Raw genomic sequence first — 20,132 nt, 5'->3', positions numbered from 1 at the left:
ACTTATTGAATTTCCTTTACAAGATTTAGAAGTAATATTATGACTTATCTGTTAAAGTAGACTCACATGATTTATTTTCTATGGTGTAATTCAGCACTGCTAGTGACAAAGTTTCATTGCCAATTGTGATAGTAGAGTTTTGTGCAATGTACTTGAAAGCATTGAACATTGAGTTGACATATTCTTCTTTGGTAATATTCTTCATGACTACACTAAAGTTGACAATCAGACTGCCACTCCTAGAAGAAATGTAGTACAATGTTAGAAGCTTTTAATCATGTCAGAAGAGAAATGAGTGTCAACATTAAATGTTAAAATATAGTGTGGATTAAACATTTATATAAAAAAAATACTACATAATTGTGAAGTTTATTGAGAACATTTAAAAATATATATAATTATACAATTAAAATTATAATAAAATGTGTAACATCTACTTATGGAAGTTATCTGCAACCTCTACTTACTTCATGTCATTAATTAAAACTTGGAATACATATTTAATTATGGTTCTTAGAGATTTATCCATCTAAAATAAAAACAAAATGCTATAATATATTTATGCAACAAATTTTTATGCAGCAATGTAATATATTAATTGTAATATGTAAAGGAATAGGTAAAAAAAAATTATAACAAAATATTTTTTTTAAAATATAATACTTAACTACTAGAAAGTGCTAAAAGGGAAACTACTCCAGGTAGTTTAGATTAGGAGCATTTAAAATATTTGCATGGAGTATAATATATATATATATATATATTTATTTATTACAACTTAAATAGTCCTAAGTTGTAACAATGATATTAATAGGCTACTGCAACAAAATAGTAATAAGTGATAGTTTCAAATAAAGAAAAGGAGGAAGCCAAATATTCAAGAGAACCTACCAAATTGGAAATGGCATTCTTTAAATTCAGGTAACTCTCGTGGCTTTTGTTGTTAAAGTTTATACTGGATGCATCATACTGAAAGATGATTGTCTCACTTTTTGTCATTGTTTCTGGGGCAATAAAAACAGACTGGATCATAGTTACTGATTATAGTATTGGCATAAGTAGAAAAGTAATTAGTCTCTAGACACAGACCTCAAAACGATTTTTCTAGGCTTGTTTATGTCACAATAATATCCCAATACAACTCTATTGTCAAACAGCATAAAGCATTTAAATTATAATATTTGATATATATCTCTGATACCCCAAAACTATAGTTTACATGCGCTTTAGACAAAATCTTTTTTTTTTTGTCATAGATAAAAAGACTGTTTACACCAAATGAGTAACATTTTTACAGTAACCATCAAATTGACAATGTTGCCATCTTGTTACTGTATTATATTCAACTAGCATTACACACCAGCTATGCCAGTTGGTTTGTTCCCAGTCTATATATTACAATGTGAAATACTGCTTAATCTTTGAACTTTAACCCAAACCTTATTATTACAGATACATTTTGGGGCCAGAAAATCCCTTGCTTTTGTTTAGCTTCCAATAAATGGCCCTCATTTTAATGATCTCCTAACAAACATTCTAGCCCCTGAATTCTTGTATATGTTACATTGAATTGGAATGGACTGCTCAGTATCTTTTTCTCTCTCTCTCTGGAACCACTAATAGTTATTTTTAATCTTGTGCATCATATTGTTATGTAACTTAAGACTTTTTACTTGAACTGAAATGACCCGCTTTAAAACTCAAGTATAACTTTTTGCAATTCCACTTCCTTATGCTCTACCATCGACAAAAAAAAAAAAAAAATTACTCCTATGTACAATATACTTTCAGTTGCCTTTTGACAGGCCTACTTCCCCCCACTTTCACACTTCTTGGCCCTTTAGTATTTCAATGACAGTCCTAACAAATGTTCAAGCAACTGCTAATGCATCTACATCTCAGGACAGGCATAGCAGAAGGCCTTAACTGAATGCTCTGATTCCCTTTTTTGTTTTGGCAAATATTAATCTCTTTTGCTAATTGGTACCATTAACTTTACCCCTTCTGAATGCTCCCTGCTTCTAAACTACTTTTATTATAGCACATGTGAATCATAGAACACATGAAGTTATAAAATAACAAAAACTCCCATCCCTGAAAACACATTTGATGACCCCCAAGTCTGTAAATAATCCATCACATTCATTCTGACTATTCTGTAAGTAATAAATTCTAGATATATGTCTAGAAGAAAAGACAGTGATAGTCTTATATACCCACATGCACAAAATCATAACCTTTGCTGCCTAGAACAAAAAAAAGAAAAAGATCTATGCTGTCTTGATGCTAAGTAGGTATTGTTTAGAATTTGCATATAAGGAAGCAAAATCGAAATTTCAATAAGACCTTACAAAAATTATAAATTGACTGAGGGATGAAAAGAAATAACGCTTTTAAAATACAGAAATCTTGTTTTTTTGTTATTTGTATTTAATTTTATATAAAAAATGCAGCATTTTGGAGAATGTCCGATAATAAAATACAAAGATTTAATAGATAGCTTGCTGTTTTTCAACAATTGTGGTGTTCAGGTTGTGAATTTGTCAAAACCCTGTCTTAGTGAGCACCTAAAGGTAAAAAGAACTTGTGTATGAAATTTCATGCGAATAGGTTGATAGTTTAATCCATAAGTGGTATTTGGATATATGTAAAAGATTAAAGAAAAATTCAACAGAAAAACAACAGAAAACTTCTATACTTAAAAAAAAATTATGAATGAAATTGTAGAAAAAAAATCAGACATAGAATGCCAAATGTCTGAAAGTAAATTTTCATAATTGATTTATTGCTAACTATTTCAGAATTATTTAATAATCTTTTAAGATATCTGCACTTACTTTCACATGTTTTTGTATCATCACTATACAAGAAGCCTGAATAACACGAACAATTGAAGCTACCTTGTATGTTTGTACAGTTCTGTGAGCAATCGTTTGTCTTTGTTGTGCATTCATCCACGTCTGTAAGATACAAACATTTTTAAATTTCAGCATATACCAACAAAACATTTAAGTATAAATGGAAACAAGATACTGTCACATTCAACTGCACAGAATAGAATGAGTACTTGGGAGTGATATATAGAAACCAATATACAACAGAAACATGGTGACATCTGAATGGAGAAAATCCAAACATTTATATTCTTACTTTACCTTCACAAGAGGAGCCATCAGAGGCAAGCTGATAACCATCTTTGCAGAAGCAGTTATAATGCCCAATGGTATTGTTACAATTATGTTCACAGAGAGAGCTGTTCTCAGCACACTCATCCACATCTATGGAATGACATTTACATATATGGATACAGAACTAAACTAGGGCAGACTTTTAAATTACATTATATTGTAATTGAATTTTGGTTTTCATAAGAAAGAACATTTTCTATTGATTGGTGAACTAAATTTAAATTTTAATCAAGTATGTGCAGATTTGCTATATTGTTATATTTTGACTTGACCATGACTTAAGATAAACATAACAGGTAAGACCATCAGACTGGCTCAAAGATTGTCACTCTGAATTTCTAGATTGATGGAACAATTATAAAAAGTTAAAGAAGAATTATAAAGTTTGATAAGACTTAAAAAGTCAATACTTAGGATTATAAAATCTTGCATTGGCTTTAGACCCAATTCTCATAACTAATCAAGCACATGGAAAATTATAAAAACCGATAAGCCTAATTAATACTTGTTTGAACCATTTTTCATGGCACAAAATCAATCCAATATTGGCCAAATATGACCAATACCTGCTAAAGAACACTTGGTCTAAAAAACAAAATATATAAAGCCCTCAATGCATATAATGTTTATAAGTTATCTATAAACAAGAAAAAAAACTTACTTAGGATTTTAAACTCATTACCTGAACAGGTGTAGCCATCACTGGCTAGTTTATATCCAACTCTACATGAACACCTGTAATGTCCTTCATTGTTCTGACATGATCCTTTACACTTTGATATGTTCATAGCACATTCATCAATATCTGGGTACAAAGAAAACAAAAGACTTGATCAGTTGTCATTGAGATCCTTCCAAAGAAGTTATCAGAAAGAAGACACAAAATAATAGTATTGGAATTATAAAACATTTGTAATTTACACATGAATTATAACTTGTCAGGTATGTACACAATATGCATAAACTCTGGTCAAATGAACAATGCCAACTACATTTACGAACATAAATATTGTTAAGTGATTAAGTGATTTATTGAGTAACTTGACAAAAACTTCATGATAAATGAAAACAAAACCACAGGTTACCAGTCAAATTAATAAGTTAATAAAGTGAAAAAAAAAATAAAATGCAGAATCTCCAAGGATAAAAAAAATAAATTATTTGGCAATGTTTGTAATATATACTGCAAATGAACAAATATTTTTTTAACCAGTTAGTAGATTTTTTATCTGTAGACCCATTTCCTACCATTTATTTGGTTACCAGGGATCTAACAAAAGTAGCATATGTCTTCCTTTTTGTGGTCATGTCTTCCGTCCCACAGGCATTGAATTAAAGTGTAACAATAGCTGGCTTTTACTACAACTAGTTATCTCAGCTATCTAATTCAGTTCTTCATATGGCATATTTTGTGGTTTAACTACAAAAGTCACTCATTAATAATAGAAAGTTGCCAACTTATGTGATGATTTCCCTTATTAAGAGGTTTTCATTCATTCAAGACCATTTAATAGAAACCTAAACTCAGAGATCCTGAAGATTTTTGTTTTTATTTGCTGGTTTTTTGTCATAATCGAATTGCTGCTAGACAATTTGGTAAGCACTGGTCAAAGTCTTTGAAATAGACCCAAATGCAAAACATGACACTTTCATCCTCAGAAGTCGTCTTTTACTAATAAACACACAGGGACTCTATTGATTAAATGAGCTGCATTTTCTCACAATTGCAATCTTGATTTCCACAAGTATGCTTAATCTATGTGGCTTTGTCTGAAAAATGATGATCTTGTAGTTTTACAGCCCATGATGTTTCATCATCATCCTTTTCCTAGTTTTAAGCCTTGTTTTTAAAGCTCACCTTGTCCTGTTTTTTTTGTCCTCCTTTGTATGGCTTTGTTCTCCTTTTTGTCCTGCTATGGGCAGGTAACCCTAGCTGCAACATTCCATTGTGATTGTCGTGTGAACAACCTGCTCTTTTAGGGTGGCAAAGCTTACTGGTTGCTCACTACAGACAGATGGGCTGGCAGAGAGCGTAAAAGTGCATTCAAAAGGGGTTATGCCCAAACTCCCACTCCCTCATGTGCAACAGTGAGTAAGACAGACACAGGCTCTTTAAAAAAAAAAATTGCACTGGACACCAGCTCAAAGGTTGGTTATGTCCAGGGACATGGCTGATCAGCCCTCTCTAATGGGCAAAACTGGACAAACTAGCATAGCCTTTGCAGACTACATTGGGTGGCCTAGCTGTGTCCATGAGCTAAACTTTAACTAGCCTATTCTTTAATAAGATAGTAGAGGAACATGTCAACCAAGTGACAGTTCTGACAGTGGGGACATGAAGAAAGCTTTGTTAAACCACTGCCCAATGTGGGAAACTCTTGCCTCAGGTATCACTAGCCATTAAGTTTAAAAAAGTGATTTTATTTGTTTTACCTCTACAAGTGCCAAGTGTATCTACAAGTTCAAAGCCATCAAAACATGAGCAGCTGTAGTTGCCCTCAGTGTTGGTACAGTTCTGAGAGCATTTGTTAAGCACACATTCATTGATATCTGTGTTGTCAAAATGTACACATATATAAATATAGCAATTTCAATATTTATGTAAGACTCAATTTAATTAAATAACATGAGGGTTGAACAAATTTTAGTTACACTTACTTGTAGGTGGCCCTTAATGGTTAGTCATACTCACATAGGCCTACAACATTATTATACAAAAATTCACACCTTAAACCCACCCATGATATAAAGTACTGAATCAAAATAATGTGTCTTTCTACCTAAATTTATCAGGCTGTGTGTTTCTAAGTTATTGTTAAGTGTTTTATGAATTATTGCTACTTTACTTATTAGTCTTCTGTCCTGAAGTGTCTCTAAGTTAAAAAATGGTTGATGGGTGTGTGTCCAGACAATATGAATATTGAAAAACAAAACTGCATACTTTGAGAAAACTGAAGTAATAATTGCATCTTACATATTTTAAACAGAAGATAAAAGTTTCATCAGATTTTTTATCATGGCAATTCTTACATGAACTAATTTGATTTTAAACTGTTTTTTTCAATGTGTGAATAAAATATGTTTATGTAATAATTATAATAATACAAGCAAAAGCATAGGATTTTATGACGACTACTAGACAGACATATGAGCAGACAAGGGATCAGAGAGGAAACTAAAGAAGAACAAAACTTTCCCAAAGGGTGACTTTCTTATGGCCTCAAATGTGTATACTACCAGCTTTGTAAGAGATCGCTAGCTATAAATATTGAATATATAACGCTAAAAAACCTTACAGTTGCAAAAATTTTTTTTAAATTAATTATAATTTTATATTATATCTATACTTATCTTAACATAATGTCACTTTGTATGTTGGAAATGATTTACCTTCACATTGTCCAGTAGTGTTGGTAAACCCAGGCTTACAGTCACAAAAATCAGGTCCATCTCTTTCATTACACACTTGGTTTTTGTATTGAGAACAATTCAATGTTGAACACTGGTTGACATTTAAAGCGCAAGTAGGTCCTGAAAATAAAACAAATATTAATAAATCTTCCTGATCTTATATACAATAATATTTTAGCTCAGGTAACACTAAGAAATTAATTAATCAACTCCACAACACTGTATAATGTTAGAAAAAGCTCAGAGAATGTCAAGTTTTACTGGTTTCAAAGTGATATATTTACCTTACACAGTTAAACATAATTCACACCTATAAAACATTTACACAATCTTTAACATCATTGATGGGGGCACAGTGGCTGAGTGGCTAAGTGCTTGTCTTCATAACCTGGGGTCCTGGGTTCGAATCTTGGCAAAGACTGGGATTTTGAATTTCTGGAATTTTAAGGCATCCCTGAGTCCACCTAACTCTAATGGATACCTGACTTTAGTTGGGGAAAATATAGGCAGTTGGTCGTTGTGCTGGCTACATAACACCCTGCTCATGAACCATAGAAACAGATGAGCTTAACATCATCTGCCCCATAGATGGCAAGGTCTGAAAGGGGAACTTTACTTTAACATCATTAATCCATATCTTTGTGGTATCAAAGCTAACAATATATACCTGTTAATTTTCTTTTGTCCAAATACATTTGACACCCAGATTTGAAATGCATTAAAACTACATGTGCAGAAGTAATTTTAATAAGCTGAAACTGCTATTCACCATTTTATAGTATTGATAACTTTAGAACTTAGCTTATGTTAAATGGGTTTACTTTAAAAAAAAAAAAAAAAAAAAAATTGAACTTTCCAAATTAAGGTTGGTAAATAATAATTATATTAATAATCTTTATAATCCATGAAGAAATTTGTTTTACAATTGTGCATTACACATAACAATACATTTTAAAAGAAAACAATGTAAACAATATATATATATATAAATATTAGTTCATACTTTTTTATCTTAAACATTACATCTCAAATTTACAGCAGTAAGTTAAATTTTGTTTAACAGTCAATTGCCAAAGCAGCAAAAGAGTTCTTGTGTGAAAGGTCATTCCTTAAAAACATTTTAACTATAAACATTTTAATTAAGAAAATGTTCCATTGGTTAATTAGTTTTTAGTCAACTAAACTTCAATTGTTAAATAGAATGTATACTATGAAAAGCTAGTTACCCTCAAAACCTTCTGTACATCTACACCCAGTGATGGGATCACAAGACATGGCACCCAGAGTACAGGAACAACTTTGTTGACAGCCTTCTCCCCAGGTTCCAGGCAGACAAGCTACAAGTGAAATGTGTGTTAACAACATTACATAGAATTACAAGTCTTTCAAACACACATTTAGTTATTGCTCTACAAATGAGATGAAATGGTCTAGATAGAAGACCTTCACATAACTATTGAAATTTTGTTTATAAAAAAGACTAACCAACACATGATCGTCCATCATTATCAAGTCTTGTTCCATTAGGACATGTGCAGTGGTAGAATGGAATATCATTAACACAATATGCTGTACTGCCACATGAAAGGTTACTTTTGCACTCATCAATATCTAGAGTCCACAAGTGGATAAAACAATTAACATGCCTTCTGTTGTTACATTCTTTTCTCTTTTTTGAATGTAAGATAAATATCAGAATTAAAAATAGATTTTAAAAGATAATGGACATTTTCTACACAAGTGTTGGTAAACTTGCAGTTAACAGTGACTCATAAGGGAATGGCTTAATTTAAAAGAAAAAAACAATTCTATATTAATTTTAAATGTTTAAAATTACACTAGTGACAATTCAAGTATCACAGAATAATTTACTATCCCAACCAAAGAAGTACACATTATTTATATATGTGAGCCTTTTGTTTCTGTAAGTCTCCCCAGGTATAAGAGATAGCTCACAATTAAAAATAAAATGTATAAAAGAAGGAGGTGAAAGGATACATGCCACATAAATCACAAAAGCAGAGAAATATTTTCTTTCTTTTGAAATAAACTAACCTGTACAAGTGACATTGTCTGAGCTTAGCTCGTAGCCTGGCATACAGAAACATTTTGGTGTATTGAGTGAATCAAGTGTACAATCATAGGAACAGTTGATACTACCAGGTCCAAAGCACCCAGCTAAATCAACATCTATGGATAGGAACAAATAGCATTTAAGTCTTTAAATATTTTAACATTGTTATCATTAGCAAATCAGAGCTGGTACTAAAATTGACTGACTTCAACATGTGTCTAGCTACCACATCTTGTCACTATATCCAGGGTAGTCTTTTTTTGTTTGTTTTGGATGTTCCTTTAAAATTGAAAATTATTACATCCTGGCAGGGTTCCAACCCAGAACCAATGAGATGACAGTCCAGAGCACAAACCAGCCGACCAAGTCTTGTAGATAAGCTTTACATATTAGAGACACTTTTTTCTTTCACATAATAAATGTTTCTAAATCTAAGTTTCAGGTTGTCTTGCAAGATCTCAAACTTTAACGAGCAGGTGTTTCAATGTTTAATGGCTGTGTAACAAGCACTACTATTAAACCCATTTGGTTTGTCCCCTTGAATATTGACTTGACTAAAACAATTGAGTAGAAAGCACTTAACATTATTCAATTATTTCATTAACTAACTTTGACTGTCAAATAAAATTAAAATAGCAATCAACTTACCTTTAACACAGTTTATTCTGTTCTCTGAGACACTGAAGCCATTGTAACAGGTGCAAAAGAATGAGCCATTGGTGTTGACACACTTGTGTTGACAATTGTGCATCCCAAGTGAGCATTCATCAATGTCTGGGAACACAGAACAGAAGTTTATAGTAGTGAGCCATAGTTGAATATTTCAAAACCATCTACACAAACCTTCAATTAAATAATTGAATCTTACCTTGACACGTTCCAAAGCTATTTTTGATATAGCCAGTTTTGCATTGACAAGTGTAGCCACCATTATAGTTATAACAATCTTCAAAATTCCGATCACAAATATTGGTTAAATCATTCAAACATTCATTGATATCTAGAGAATAAAAAAACAAAGTTGCAAAATCATTGTATTCAAGACAAGCAGCACATTTATTCTTTAAGACATATAACTGTTATGAAAAATCCTTTTTTTTGAATCTCTTAAACACTAAACGATTTTTAAGTTTCTATTAAGAATATTAAATTAATTATTGTAAGATTATATTGTAATTATCAATTAATTATTATAAGATTATATTGTAATTATTCTAATTAAAATCAATATTGGTCTTTAATGGACAAATAAAAAATTGATTTTATTGTTGATGATGTTATGAATAAACTGGTCGAGCTTACTTTGAGTGGTCAAGTGTAACAAAGAACAGTCTCATGGGAATACTTGTCATGCAAATCACCCTTAATATGGTCATGTGATTGTCTTGTCACACTATTAATGTTAATGTTGAAAATCTGAGTTGTTATTGATATAGTCATGTGATTGTCTTGTCACAATATCAATGTTAACAATGTTGATGTCACGGATGAATGTGTTCATGTGTGTATAATGAATTTTACTTATAAATGTCAATTTAAACTAATGCCCAAAGTGTGCTTGTTTTTTAGACAAAGTCAGAGGCCAGTGTGTGATATTCTCTATGAAGAGTAATCAAGTTTCTGTGTTTGTCTTGAGTGAGTTATTAAGTGTTTTGTAATTACAGCTGAACCCAGAGATACCTAGTCTGGGTGAGAAACCAAAGTAGTAGGTTCTATAGAGCCTTATATACTAGAAAGTTTTAACAGTTGAAAATCTGAGTTGTGTTTTTTTTCATTAGATAGCTCACCTGTACAAGTTTGGTTGATGGCTTTTTCATAGCCAGATGGACACAGGCATGTGTAACCAGGTACTTTGTTCTCACACACTTCCAAAGAAGGGCACGATGTCTTTACGGCACACTCATTAACATCAACATTACAGTTGGGGCCTTGCCACTGTGAATTGCAAACACAGCCTCGTATTGGATCACAGATTCCATGCCCATTGCATTGGCATTGATTGGTACAGTTCAAACCCCAAAATGAGGGATCACAAGCTGCAGGCATAGAATTGGAATTTTGTTTATAATTTACAAACATTGACATGCAAGCAACTAATTGAAGTAAAGCATAATCTACTATTAATGTAATTAATAAAGTGTTACATATTCTTCATATATCTGTAATTTTTTCTTCCATTGACAAAAAAAAAAGTTTCTCAAGTTCAGACCTATGCAGGAAGTTTTGTCTGAATCCAGTATGTACCCAGGTGAACAGGAGCAGTAAAAGCTGCCTTCTGTATCAGTGCAGATTTGGCTACAAAGTTTTCTGCTGTCCAAACATTCATTTATATCTAAAAAAGAAATGCACATTACTTCCTATCAAAAACTAAGATAAAGAAGCAATCAGTTTTTAAATACATGTTCTTCTGCTGTTATTTTTTTAAATATATTTTTCCCAATGTTATTTTAGAAAAAGTCATCAAAAAATTTACACTGTTTTTGTATGTTCATGTTAGCCAATTCTCAGTAGAGTATTTTTTGTGTTTTTGTTTTTCAAAAAAAAAAGGTCATTTGATTGTTCAGTTTGTAAAAAAATAAGAAACAAAGTGGGCATGTCTATCATCAAGGCTTCATTAGAAACAGTGTGTTAATACCTGTTACTGTTTTGATAGAACACAAAAGTGTGTGCCCTTATTCCCCAGCAGATACTAAACAGGTAGATCAAAGACATATATTGGCCAATAGAATTGTGTCTAAAAATGTGATACTTGACTACAGGATTAGGCTTATAGTGAGGAGGAAATGACTGAATTCAAATGTTGGAGGACTTACTTTCACAAGTCTTGTTGTCATCTTTCAGCCTGTATCCTGACTTGCAGAAACATGTGGCTAGTCCAATAACCATATTACAGAAATGACTGCAGCCAGAATTGCTACACATTTCTGCCTCTGTAACATCTGTGAATGTAGCAGTTATTTCATTTTATTTAACAAGAATATTCTTCAATGTCAACACTTAATTTTGTCCCACAAAAATTCTTTAAACCACTAAAACAGGCAGGGCATTTTTTTATTTTGTTTCCACAAATAACATATGAGTGTCAATGTAAGCATCACAGTCTCGGATTGTCCAGTAAGCATTAAGTATGACTATTAGAGTCATTTCTAAAATAAAAATTAGTATTCTAGAAAAAAAATGTAATATTCATAAGCTTTCTGGAAATGGAGAAATGGGTTTACTAGGTATTTTATTAAAATTAAAAGTGTTAAGTTAAAAATATGTTTTGAATTAAATAGGGACTGAATTCCAAAATGCATTTATTTCTTATAATAAATCAAATTCCCCTTGCTGACAATGATATAAATGAAATAATTCTTAAATTACTACTTAAAGATTGACTGATTTAATTAAACAAGAGCTTTTCAAAGCACTTGGTGTATTAGTCAGAAGAAAGTACTTGTCATTTAGATTCAGTTAACTAATATCTATCATTTATTTGTTAGAAAACAGGGTTGCGCAGTATCAGTGTGTACTTTACATTTTCTAGCTCCAATTCTTTTGTGTGCTGAATATTAGAACACATCATGGTTGCTATATTGCTTTTTGTCTTGTTGAGCCTTTTCTACTATAATGGATGTTGTTTTTTATGGCACTGTTATGCCTGCTTGTTATACTGCTTTTTTAGCTCTATTTACGGTGAGTATTTAGAACATTACTAAAAGCTCACAGATTTTTTGATGCCATAGTTCTGTAAACTAGTTTTGCAAAGACTTAGTCTTTTCCTCTCTACAGGGATCTAGGTCTAGAGCTGAGACTTGGAGGGCAGTTGTTGTCTGCTATGGTTGAGTTACATTGGAAGCCTGTCCGATATGGTGGGGCCATGTTGGTCAAGAGATGCGCTTGCAGTTAAAATTATCTAAGTCACTGATTCATGCTTGAGGATGTATACTATATTTGTACATATTGCCAAACTATGATTTGGATGTTCATCATATATAAATAGTCATTAAACAAGTGCATGTTACTACCATATGGATCCATTATTTAACATTGATGTTTACAGACAATTCATCTTTTACCTGTTGCTATTGTTTACTCATTTATTACTTGAATGTCAGGGGCCTTGGCAAGTGAGCCAAAGCTTTATAGACAACCCTGTCATGCAGTTTGTACAAAAAGACCCCTCCCCACCTATCACAGATTTTACTAGTTAAAATTTTTTTTAAGAGGCAGAGTATACTCATACTTTTATAAACTCTGTCCATATTCAATTCTGCATTTCATAGCAATATAATGTAGGCTTTAAGTTTATAGCAGAAAAGTCCCTGCATTAATTCTTGGTGAGCCTTTAAGTATTTGATCAGATTGCATTGCAACATTTTTTTTTTTGGATTCTATCATTAGGCTTCTCTTCATGTATTAATTATCTCTAAGCTTTCTCGTGAACCTCAGGGTTTGATAACAAGATCAATGGATAAAATACTTTATAATTTCATTGAGAATGCTCATAAAAATAATGGTAGCTGAAGACAAGGATGGCAGCATAGGAATTTGAATACAAGAATTTAAGCCCTGTAGTATGAATGACAGAGCTAGGATGAATCATCTTTTCAAAGAAATATCCTTTTAAAACACTATACGTTGTATTAGATAATACGAAAATAAACCTATATTTTGTATAAGACTATACTGTTGGCAGTCTGGCTCCACCTAAAATAACCTACTTCTTACCTAAGTGACATGTTCTATTGATCATGGTAAACCCAGTCACACATTTGCATTCAAATGAGCCTTGGCTGTTAACACACAGCTGCTCACAATCATGAGACAACTCAGAACACTCATCAATATCTGAAAGAAAATTCATTTTTTTTATCAAACAATTTTTTATGAACTGTCTTCTGGTGAAATTGTTTAAATGTGGTGCATGTTCCTAAGTGTGTAAAGCTCTAAATGTGGTACATGGTTACAGTAAACATTTGCAGTGAAAAGAATGATTTCCTTGCTGAGGAAAGTGTAGTGTGCTTGTTGGGAAAAGTATAGTGTGCTAAGTCATTGTTTTTACCACATCAGACCACTTGATCACACCAGCTAAAGTAGTTGAAATTAAAATAGAGAAAATTTACAGTACTAGCCACACAGACTAGATATTGAAATAAAACATTTTAAATCCATTTATTAAGAAAGTATGTATACATTTTCTAAGTAGCTTACATAACAGCATATCTTTGTTACTATTCTGTACTTTGTGTGCTAGGAGAATGAGCTTAACTTAGTTACCATCGCAGGATTTTTTATCAGAATTTAGTCTGTATCCTGTAGGACAGCTACAATAATATGATCCTTCTGTGTTGACACAGGTTTTTTCACAAAGGTTGGTTTTATTGCACTCATCGATATCTGCAACAGGAAACCAATAAAAAATTTACCAAGAAATATTTTCTTTAAAAAGGGTTTACCAATCTAAATAAACAAACAGAAATTTTTAATTAAAATTATGTATACATTACTAGTAACAACAATATTATACCAGAGCAAACTAAGGTGTTACTAATGTTTCTCTTCTCATATCCATCAGGACATGGTCCACATGTGTAGCCTATAGCCATGTTACCCTGTTGTTCTGGGGTCATATCTGTGCAGTTCTGACCAATAGCACAAGGGTTGTCACTGCAAGCATTGTAGTTTTGACTACAATTAGCACCTGTACAAATCAAAGAAAGATTTAAGGGTTTTGGGCAATCAATGGATCTGGTCAGAAAAGTTAAAATTTTCATATTTTGAAAATAAAAGTTCACACTGATTTAATGTTTTGATGATGTAAAGATATAATGTTATAAAAAGTATAAAGTTTCAAAGTTATTATAGCCAGTGATATATGTGTGAATAAGCTCCAACTGTTTATAAGTGTCACAAGGGATTGCAAGGCCAATGGAAACATGTTTCTGATGTAAAGTTGATAGAAAAATGTTCCAGACTAACAGAATGTCAAAACCATGACCATATCTAAATATGTCAAGATATGTTACTGACCTGTCAGTTTCAGGTAAGTTTGGTTAGCTACAGTCAGTTGTTCTATTGTTCTGTCAATATACTGTTGTAACTCTAGGTTAGGCACTCAACGAATAGGCATGCAACTCAACACAGTGTAACAGGAAATAAAGACAGGTGTTTATTCACTAGGACAAACACATAGCATCCTTCAGCTTCCTCAGAGTCTTACTACTAAGTATGCCAGTCCTTTGCTACTTAACCCGAATGTGGACCAACGACAGCCTTCCCCGCTTCGCTCCAGGTCCCTACTACAACCTTCAGGCAGCACAAAAGTTGGCCTCTTAGTTTCCCAAACATTCAGACTCTTCACAATCCCTGATGCACTGTTCTTCTCTCCATTCTAGTGTCTTCCTGTTTACGTTCACTAGTGCGCTAGTGCGCACCTCAAGCACTGGTGCAAGGCAGGGTTACAACAATACTATTGTATGTACTATCATTGCAAGCCTTTTGTTGTTGCAACTCAATTACGAGACTATTAATACACATATATTAGTGGTCAACAATAACTCTTTTTATAGTTTTTATACTTCTTTAAGACATGCAATTCAAACAGCCTTGAATTAGAAACCCTTGGAGTAGCATTAGAAGGGAAACACCAAAAACATTGGGATTGCTAGCTATAGGTTTCATAGGCAACTCCTGCCAATGAATAGCCACCCTATGGATCCTACCAGTAAGAACAAGAGATTATAACACAAGACAAAGAAATAATTTACAGGCAGATATCTTTGATATTGAAATTGGTATGTTAATAAAAGCAAACATGTAAGTCAGGATCTTAAGACATAAATACATATTTATTTAGCTTTTTTTTTTGCAGCTTCTATCAAGTTTGAAATATGCAGTAATTAATAACTAGAATGACAATACCAACAACAACAAAACTTATCTCATTTAAAGTGAAGCAGAAGTTAATGAAAAGGAAAGATTGAAAATCTGAAGCCAACCTGTATAGGCAGGAAAGCACTGACAGGCATACACATCAAAATTATAAGTGGACTTGTCAGTTTGTTTGTTTTTTTTGTCACATATTCCATTGCCGCTACAATTGGGGCACAAAGTAATAGGTACAGTGATAACTGATGAGGTGCCATTCTTTGAGTCCTCTGCCATTAACCTGAAACAGCAACAAGCAAAATTAGATTATTTCCTTAAAAAGTTTTTATCAAACATCCAAACCATAGTCCCCCCTTTCCCTAAAATTCTTAAACTTTTTAAGCTGGGATGGATAAATGGCCTTGTCCATAAATAATGAACTGAGAATTTTATCTGATGTGTGATGATATCAACATTCGGAAAATACGCTTACAAGTTATACACATTGTAATAAAATGAATACGTCTTTTATTTGTAGAGAAATTAATGCAATTTAGCATTAAGACTTGGCAGTATTTTGTGAAAAAAAACAAAAAAAAAAAAACACAGATTTGTGAACTGATAAAAATTTTAATCTGATATAAATTTAAGAGTTACTGTAACTTCTAGTAAAATCTAGAGCTTTATATTTAAAAGGTCTGCTTGAACATGTATTTTTGCAGGATAATTGTCCCTGACATATAGTTGGAGACATAGGAACAAACCCTAATCTATATCCTATCACCACTATTAGCTTTTGGTAGGTAACAATGTCCATCTCATATGTGCAGAGAAGTTGTAACTTTTTTTTAACTCTCTTAGAAATAGTGCAAGAGTACATTTCTAGGTTTTAAACTGTTATAGCTTTTCTGATGGCATTATAATTTTCTTATGAAATTTTATTGACATAGAGAGGTTTTAAGGTACACAATTCTTTACAAATGTGTTAAAGTTAATTTCTGTACAAGAGATCAGTTAGAGCAAAAAATAAATTTGAAATTGATATATTGTCTTATCCTAGGGAATAAAAAGATAAAAATATAATTTACTTGATGGTAATAGGAACATTTTCATTGGGTAAGTAGGTCAAGGCACTGTTGTTGTAGATTTGGACATCACTAAAAGGTCCACCTATCAGCTTTAATGTCACATAATCACCATCGCTATCATTTAGCTGGACTGTCAATGTTTGCTGGTGCCCAGATGACAGCTCCCATTGGCCTTCAATATTTAGACCTTCTGTTATATTAAAGGTTGGCAAGTTGTTTGCTGAAAACAGAAAACAAAACTCAAGCCTATGTGTATGTATTGTAGGAACCAGGAGTAGTATTATTTAGATATTCATCATTCCAAGAAGTATGAACTGCAGAGCTCTAAAGCTTGAACTGCAAGTTTGGTGATAACACCATGAAGTATTATACTATCTTTTGATGTAATCTAACTTTATACACTAATATTTCTTTAATTCATCTACAAGTTTTGATTTCTTTATATGAAAGACAGCTCTAAGGCTGCATATTTAAATATTCTAAAACAGTGATTAATCAAAAAGTAATAAGTGGATTATAAATATTACATTTGGACATTTTTAAGTTACTTTATAGGAGCAAAGCTGAAATGTTTAATAGAATAATTAATAAATAAGTCTCAGTTTCAAATCCATGAACAAACAAGTAACAGAAGAGATTGTTCATTAGCTGAAATCACAACTACTACACTGCTTGACAGAAATGATTGACTTAATAGCTAGATCTAAAAATCATTAGGTTTTTTTTTAAATGTAGGCCTATATAACTTTTTTGTCTTTAACCTTATCCAAATTAATTTTTAAAAGCAATTACTGTTCTGCTAAGGTAGTAGACTGGTCGTAGCGTTGCATCACACTTCTTGTTTGGCATGCCTTTTTTGTCAGTTCAATTACAGGTTGTGTAATACTTGTGAAATTTGCCAGGAACCGTCTATAGTAATTACATAAACCTAAGATGCTTCGGACTTGTCCCTTTGTTGTAGGTATTGTTAAGTTGAGTATCTTGCCTATGTTGTCTTGTAGTTGTCTGATCGTATTTTGCTGTATTCTGTGCAGTAGAAATTCAATGTCTGTTCTGACGATTTTAACCTTACTAGGTTTAATTGTAAGCCCGTTGTCTTGTAGTATCTGGAATACTTGTTGCAGACCAGCAACGTGTTCTTCTAAAGTGTTGTGGAAGACACATATGTCATCAAGATAAATAATGACATCTGGTCTTTTCCCTAATAGTTTTGCCATCATTCTGTTGAAGGTTGCAGCTGCGTTACTAAGCCCAAAGCTCATGTAATTCCATTGGTAACAACCAAATGGAGTGGTGAATGCTGTAAGGGACTTGTGGGCTTCGTATCAGTCAGTTGGATAGTGTGTTTTATGGCAGTCATTCTACCCGGTTGGTCTGTGAATATTGGCGCCCATTGAGCTAGCAGTTTATCAATATCTTGCTTAACTGGATACTGGAGGTGTGATGTATCAATATCTTTCATAGTTTCAAAGCTTTCAATAACTGGACATGGTAATTCATCTGCTTCCTCTATTGGTTCTATTATCATTACTCTATGATTGTCTTGCGTGTCTTGCTTGGCGTTTATTTAATGTGTAAATTGTCTGGGCATGTACTGCTTTAGCATATTGATGTGGAATACTTTATCTCGGCCTCTTTATGCTGTAGTCAACCTTTGAAGTCACCTTTGTGATTTGGAATGGGCCCTGCCATTTTATAAATAGCTGGTTATTTCTGTCAGGCAGCAGAACCATGACATTATCACCAACTTGTAGTGTTCTCAACTTTCGTCCCTGATTTAGCTTTCTCAATAGTTACGGTTTCTCTTTATTTGCTTGCTTTTGGACAGTTTCCAATGCTTCAATTATATTTTGTCTTGTTTTGATGACAAATACGTATCCTGTCAGTACGTTCTATGTTCCTATGAAATAGAAATTCTCTGTATAGTGATGTGACGATACGAAACTTGCATGCAAGGCTGGTAACCCTGTAGACCCAGAAATCCCATGTGTACCTCCACACACCTCTACATCACCCCCAGGTGTAGAGCAGGCTCTAATAAACGGCGTGAGAACTTAGATAATATTTGACAGCGCCTGTACTTTTAGTGCTATAATTAGTAAAGCACTGGTTGATTCAGCAGATCTCACCGGTGAAACGGTAGAGATCCAAACCGTCGACAAAACTACACCTCCAATGGTCTTGCCCATAGCGAGGGTTCATGTAGAATGTCGATACGTGCACGGGACCATAAACGCTGCTGTTATGGAGTCACCCGTGTACGACTTTATTCTTGGCTCCCAATACGTACCATTGAGAAATGTCATGAAGCCATATTTTTCCCTGCCAGTCGGTAGAATGACCGGACAGAAGGACGGCACCAATCAGTCAAACACTGGGCGCCATCACTCAACACCTCAGTTCAACCGAACTAGGAAAATTAAACCCCTAATTCCTGACGTTGACAGTGTCAGAAGACATTGGCGTGGTCAACAATCCTGGCCCCCACGTATAAATATGATACCTGTTTCGAATCACTAAGGTGGTAGTCGCCACCGATTCCCGCCCAGTCCATCATATTGCAACTCCACCCCATCACCCCTCACTGCCTCAGGTAGGACGCACAGGTACCCAAACAAACCCGACCTCTACCCCAGGTCACACTATTCTCCACCCAAACACGACAGTTCACGGTGGAACCGAAATTAAACTTTAAAAGGATACCTGGACTCCCAATCTTCCTTACGACTCGTTCCTCGAATTCCGACTCATTTATTTTTTTCCCTTAGGACAATTAGACTGGACAACGACAAAGCTCAAATGAAACTTATATATAAGTACTGATAGTATTCTGCGAATACTTTTAAGTGGGTGGGTATTTGACGATACGAAACTTGTATGCAAAATTTCATTGGAGTTATTCCCAGCAAATCGTGGGAAACTTTTATTTTTAACTTAAAACAATTATTTTCCTGTCCACCCATAACTAAATTCTTATAGGAATTATCTCCCCTCGCACTGCTTCTCACGGAACGAATCTCGACGTAAAACCTTAACTAGCTTCTCTAGGGCTAACTTTTAATTTTTGACCGCTGGACAGGTGACCAGCACACAATAGTCGTGGCACCAGCGCTACACGCAGCGGCCTAATAACTTTTCACACCTATTCCCCCCCCCCCGCAGGATACGCAATGCTCTAAGAATAGCATTGCACTTGGGCTGGACAGATACATATTCGCTTAATTTTCTTACTCTCACGGTAGGCAACGAATATTGACCATAAATCTGACCTGACGCCTGACATCTCCGGTACATCGATACATGTGAGAAAATCACCTAGCTTTCTTTCCCCCCCGGTTAAACGAAAAGTCCCATCTATATATATAGAGAAAGACCAAAGCATTCCAAGTTAGGCCCGCTAGAATTCATTCAGTCTCCTCTGATAGGAAGTTTATTAGTGAGGTTTCATTAGGGAGAAACGGGTAAGTGTAAACATTTTACTATACTCATTTTATTTTATAGGAATGTGTGAGTACACAT

General features: G+C 33.4%; 1 protein-coding gene across 4 annotated transcripts in view; it reads right to left on the bottom strand.

Annotated features, from left to right (window-relative positions):
• LOC106067559 (serine-rich adhesin for platelets-like) overlaps positions 1-20,132 on the bottom strand; it is a 71,627-nt gene that overhangs the window by 14,560 nt on the left and 36,935 nt on the right. For all 4 annotated transcript variants that reach the window (XR_008773631.1, XR_008773632.1, XM_056004018.1 and 1 more), the window contains exons 15-35: positions 16,614-16,833; positions 15,657-15,826; positions 14,186-14,359; positions 13,936-14,055; positions 13,387-13,506; positions 11,487-11,612; positions 10,883-11,005; positions 10,461-10,709; positions 9,542-9,673; positions 9,322-9,447; positions 8,655-8,789; positions 8,085-8,210; positions 7,826-7,936; positions 6,579-6,719; positions 5,622-5,738; positions 3,871-3,993; positions 3,156-3,278; positions 2,838-2,960; positions 892-1,004; positions 468-529; positions 67-239 (exon numbers count right to left, since the gene is read on the bottom strand). Coding sequence is in view for 2 of the 4 variants with exons in the window: in XM_056004018.1 (XP_055859993.1) it covers positions 67-239; positions 468-529; positions 892-1,004; positions 2,838-2,960; positions 3,156-3,278; positions 3,871-3,993; positions 5,622-5,738; positions 6,579-6,719; positions 7,826-7,936; positions 8,085-8,210; positions 8,655-8,789; positions 9,322-9,447; positions 9,542-9,673; positions 10,461-10,709; positions 10,883-11,005; positions 11,487-11,612; positions 13,387-13,506; positions 13,936-14,055; positions 14,186-14,359; positions 15,657-15,826; positions 16,614-16,833 (2,907 nt within the window). In the remaining 2 variants the exon portion in view is untranslated. The remainder of the gene's footprint in view (positions 1-66; positions 240-467; positions 530-891; positions 1,005-2,837; positions 2,961-3,155; positions 3,279-3,870; positions 3,994-5,621; positions 5,739-6,578; positions 6,720-7,825; positions 7,937-8,084; positions 8,211-8,654; positions 8,790-9,321; positions 9,448-9,541; positions 9,674-10,460; positions 10,710-10,882; positions 11,006-11,486; positions 11,613-13,386; positions 13,507-13,935; positions 14,056-14,185; positions 14,360-15,656; positions 15,827-16,613; positions 16,834-20,132) is intronic.

The sequence above is a fragment of the Biomphalaria glabrata genome, chromosome 11, assembly GCF_947242115.1.
Source record: "Biomphalaria glabrata chromosome 11, xgBioGlab47.1, whole genome shotgun sequence".
NCBI lineage: Eukaryota > Metazoa > Mollusca > Gastropoda > Planorbidae > Biomphalaria > Biomphalaria glabrata.
This window is presented reverse-complemented; position numbering and strand designations above follow the sequence as displayed.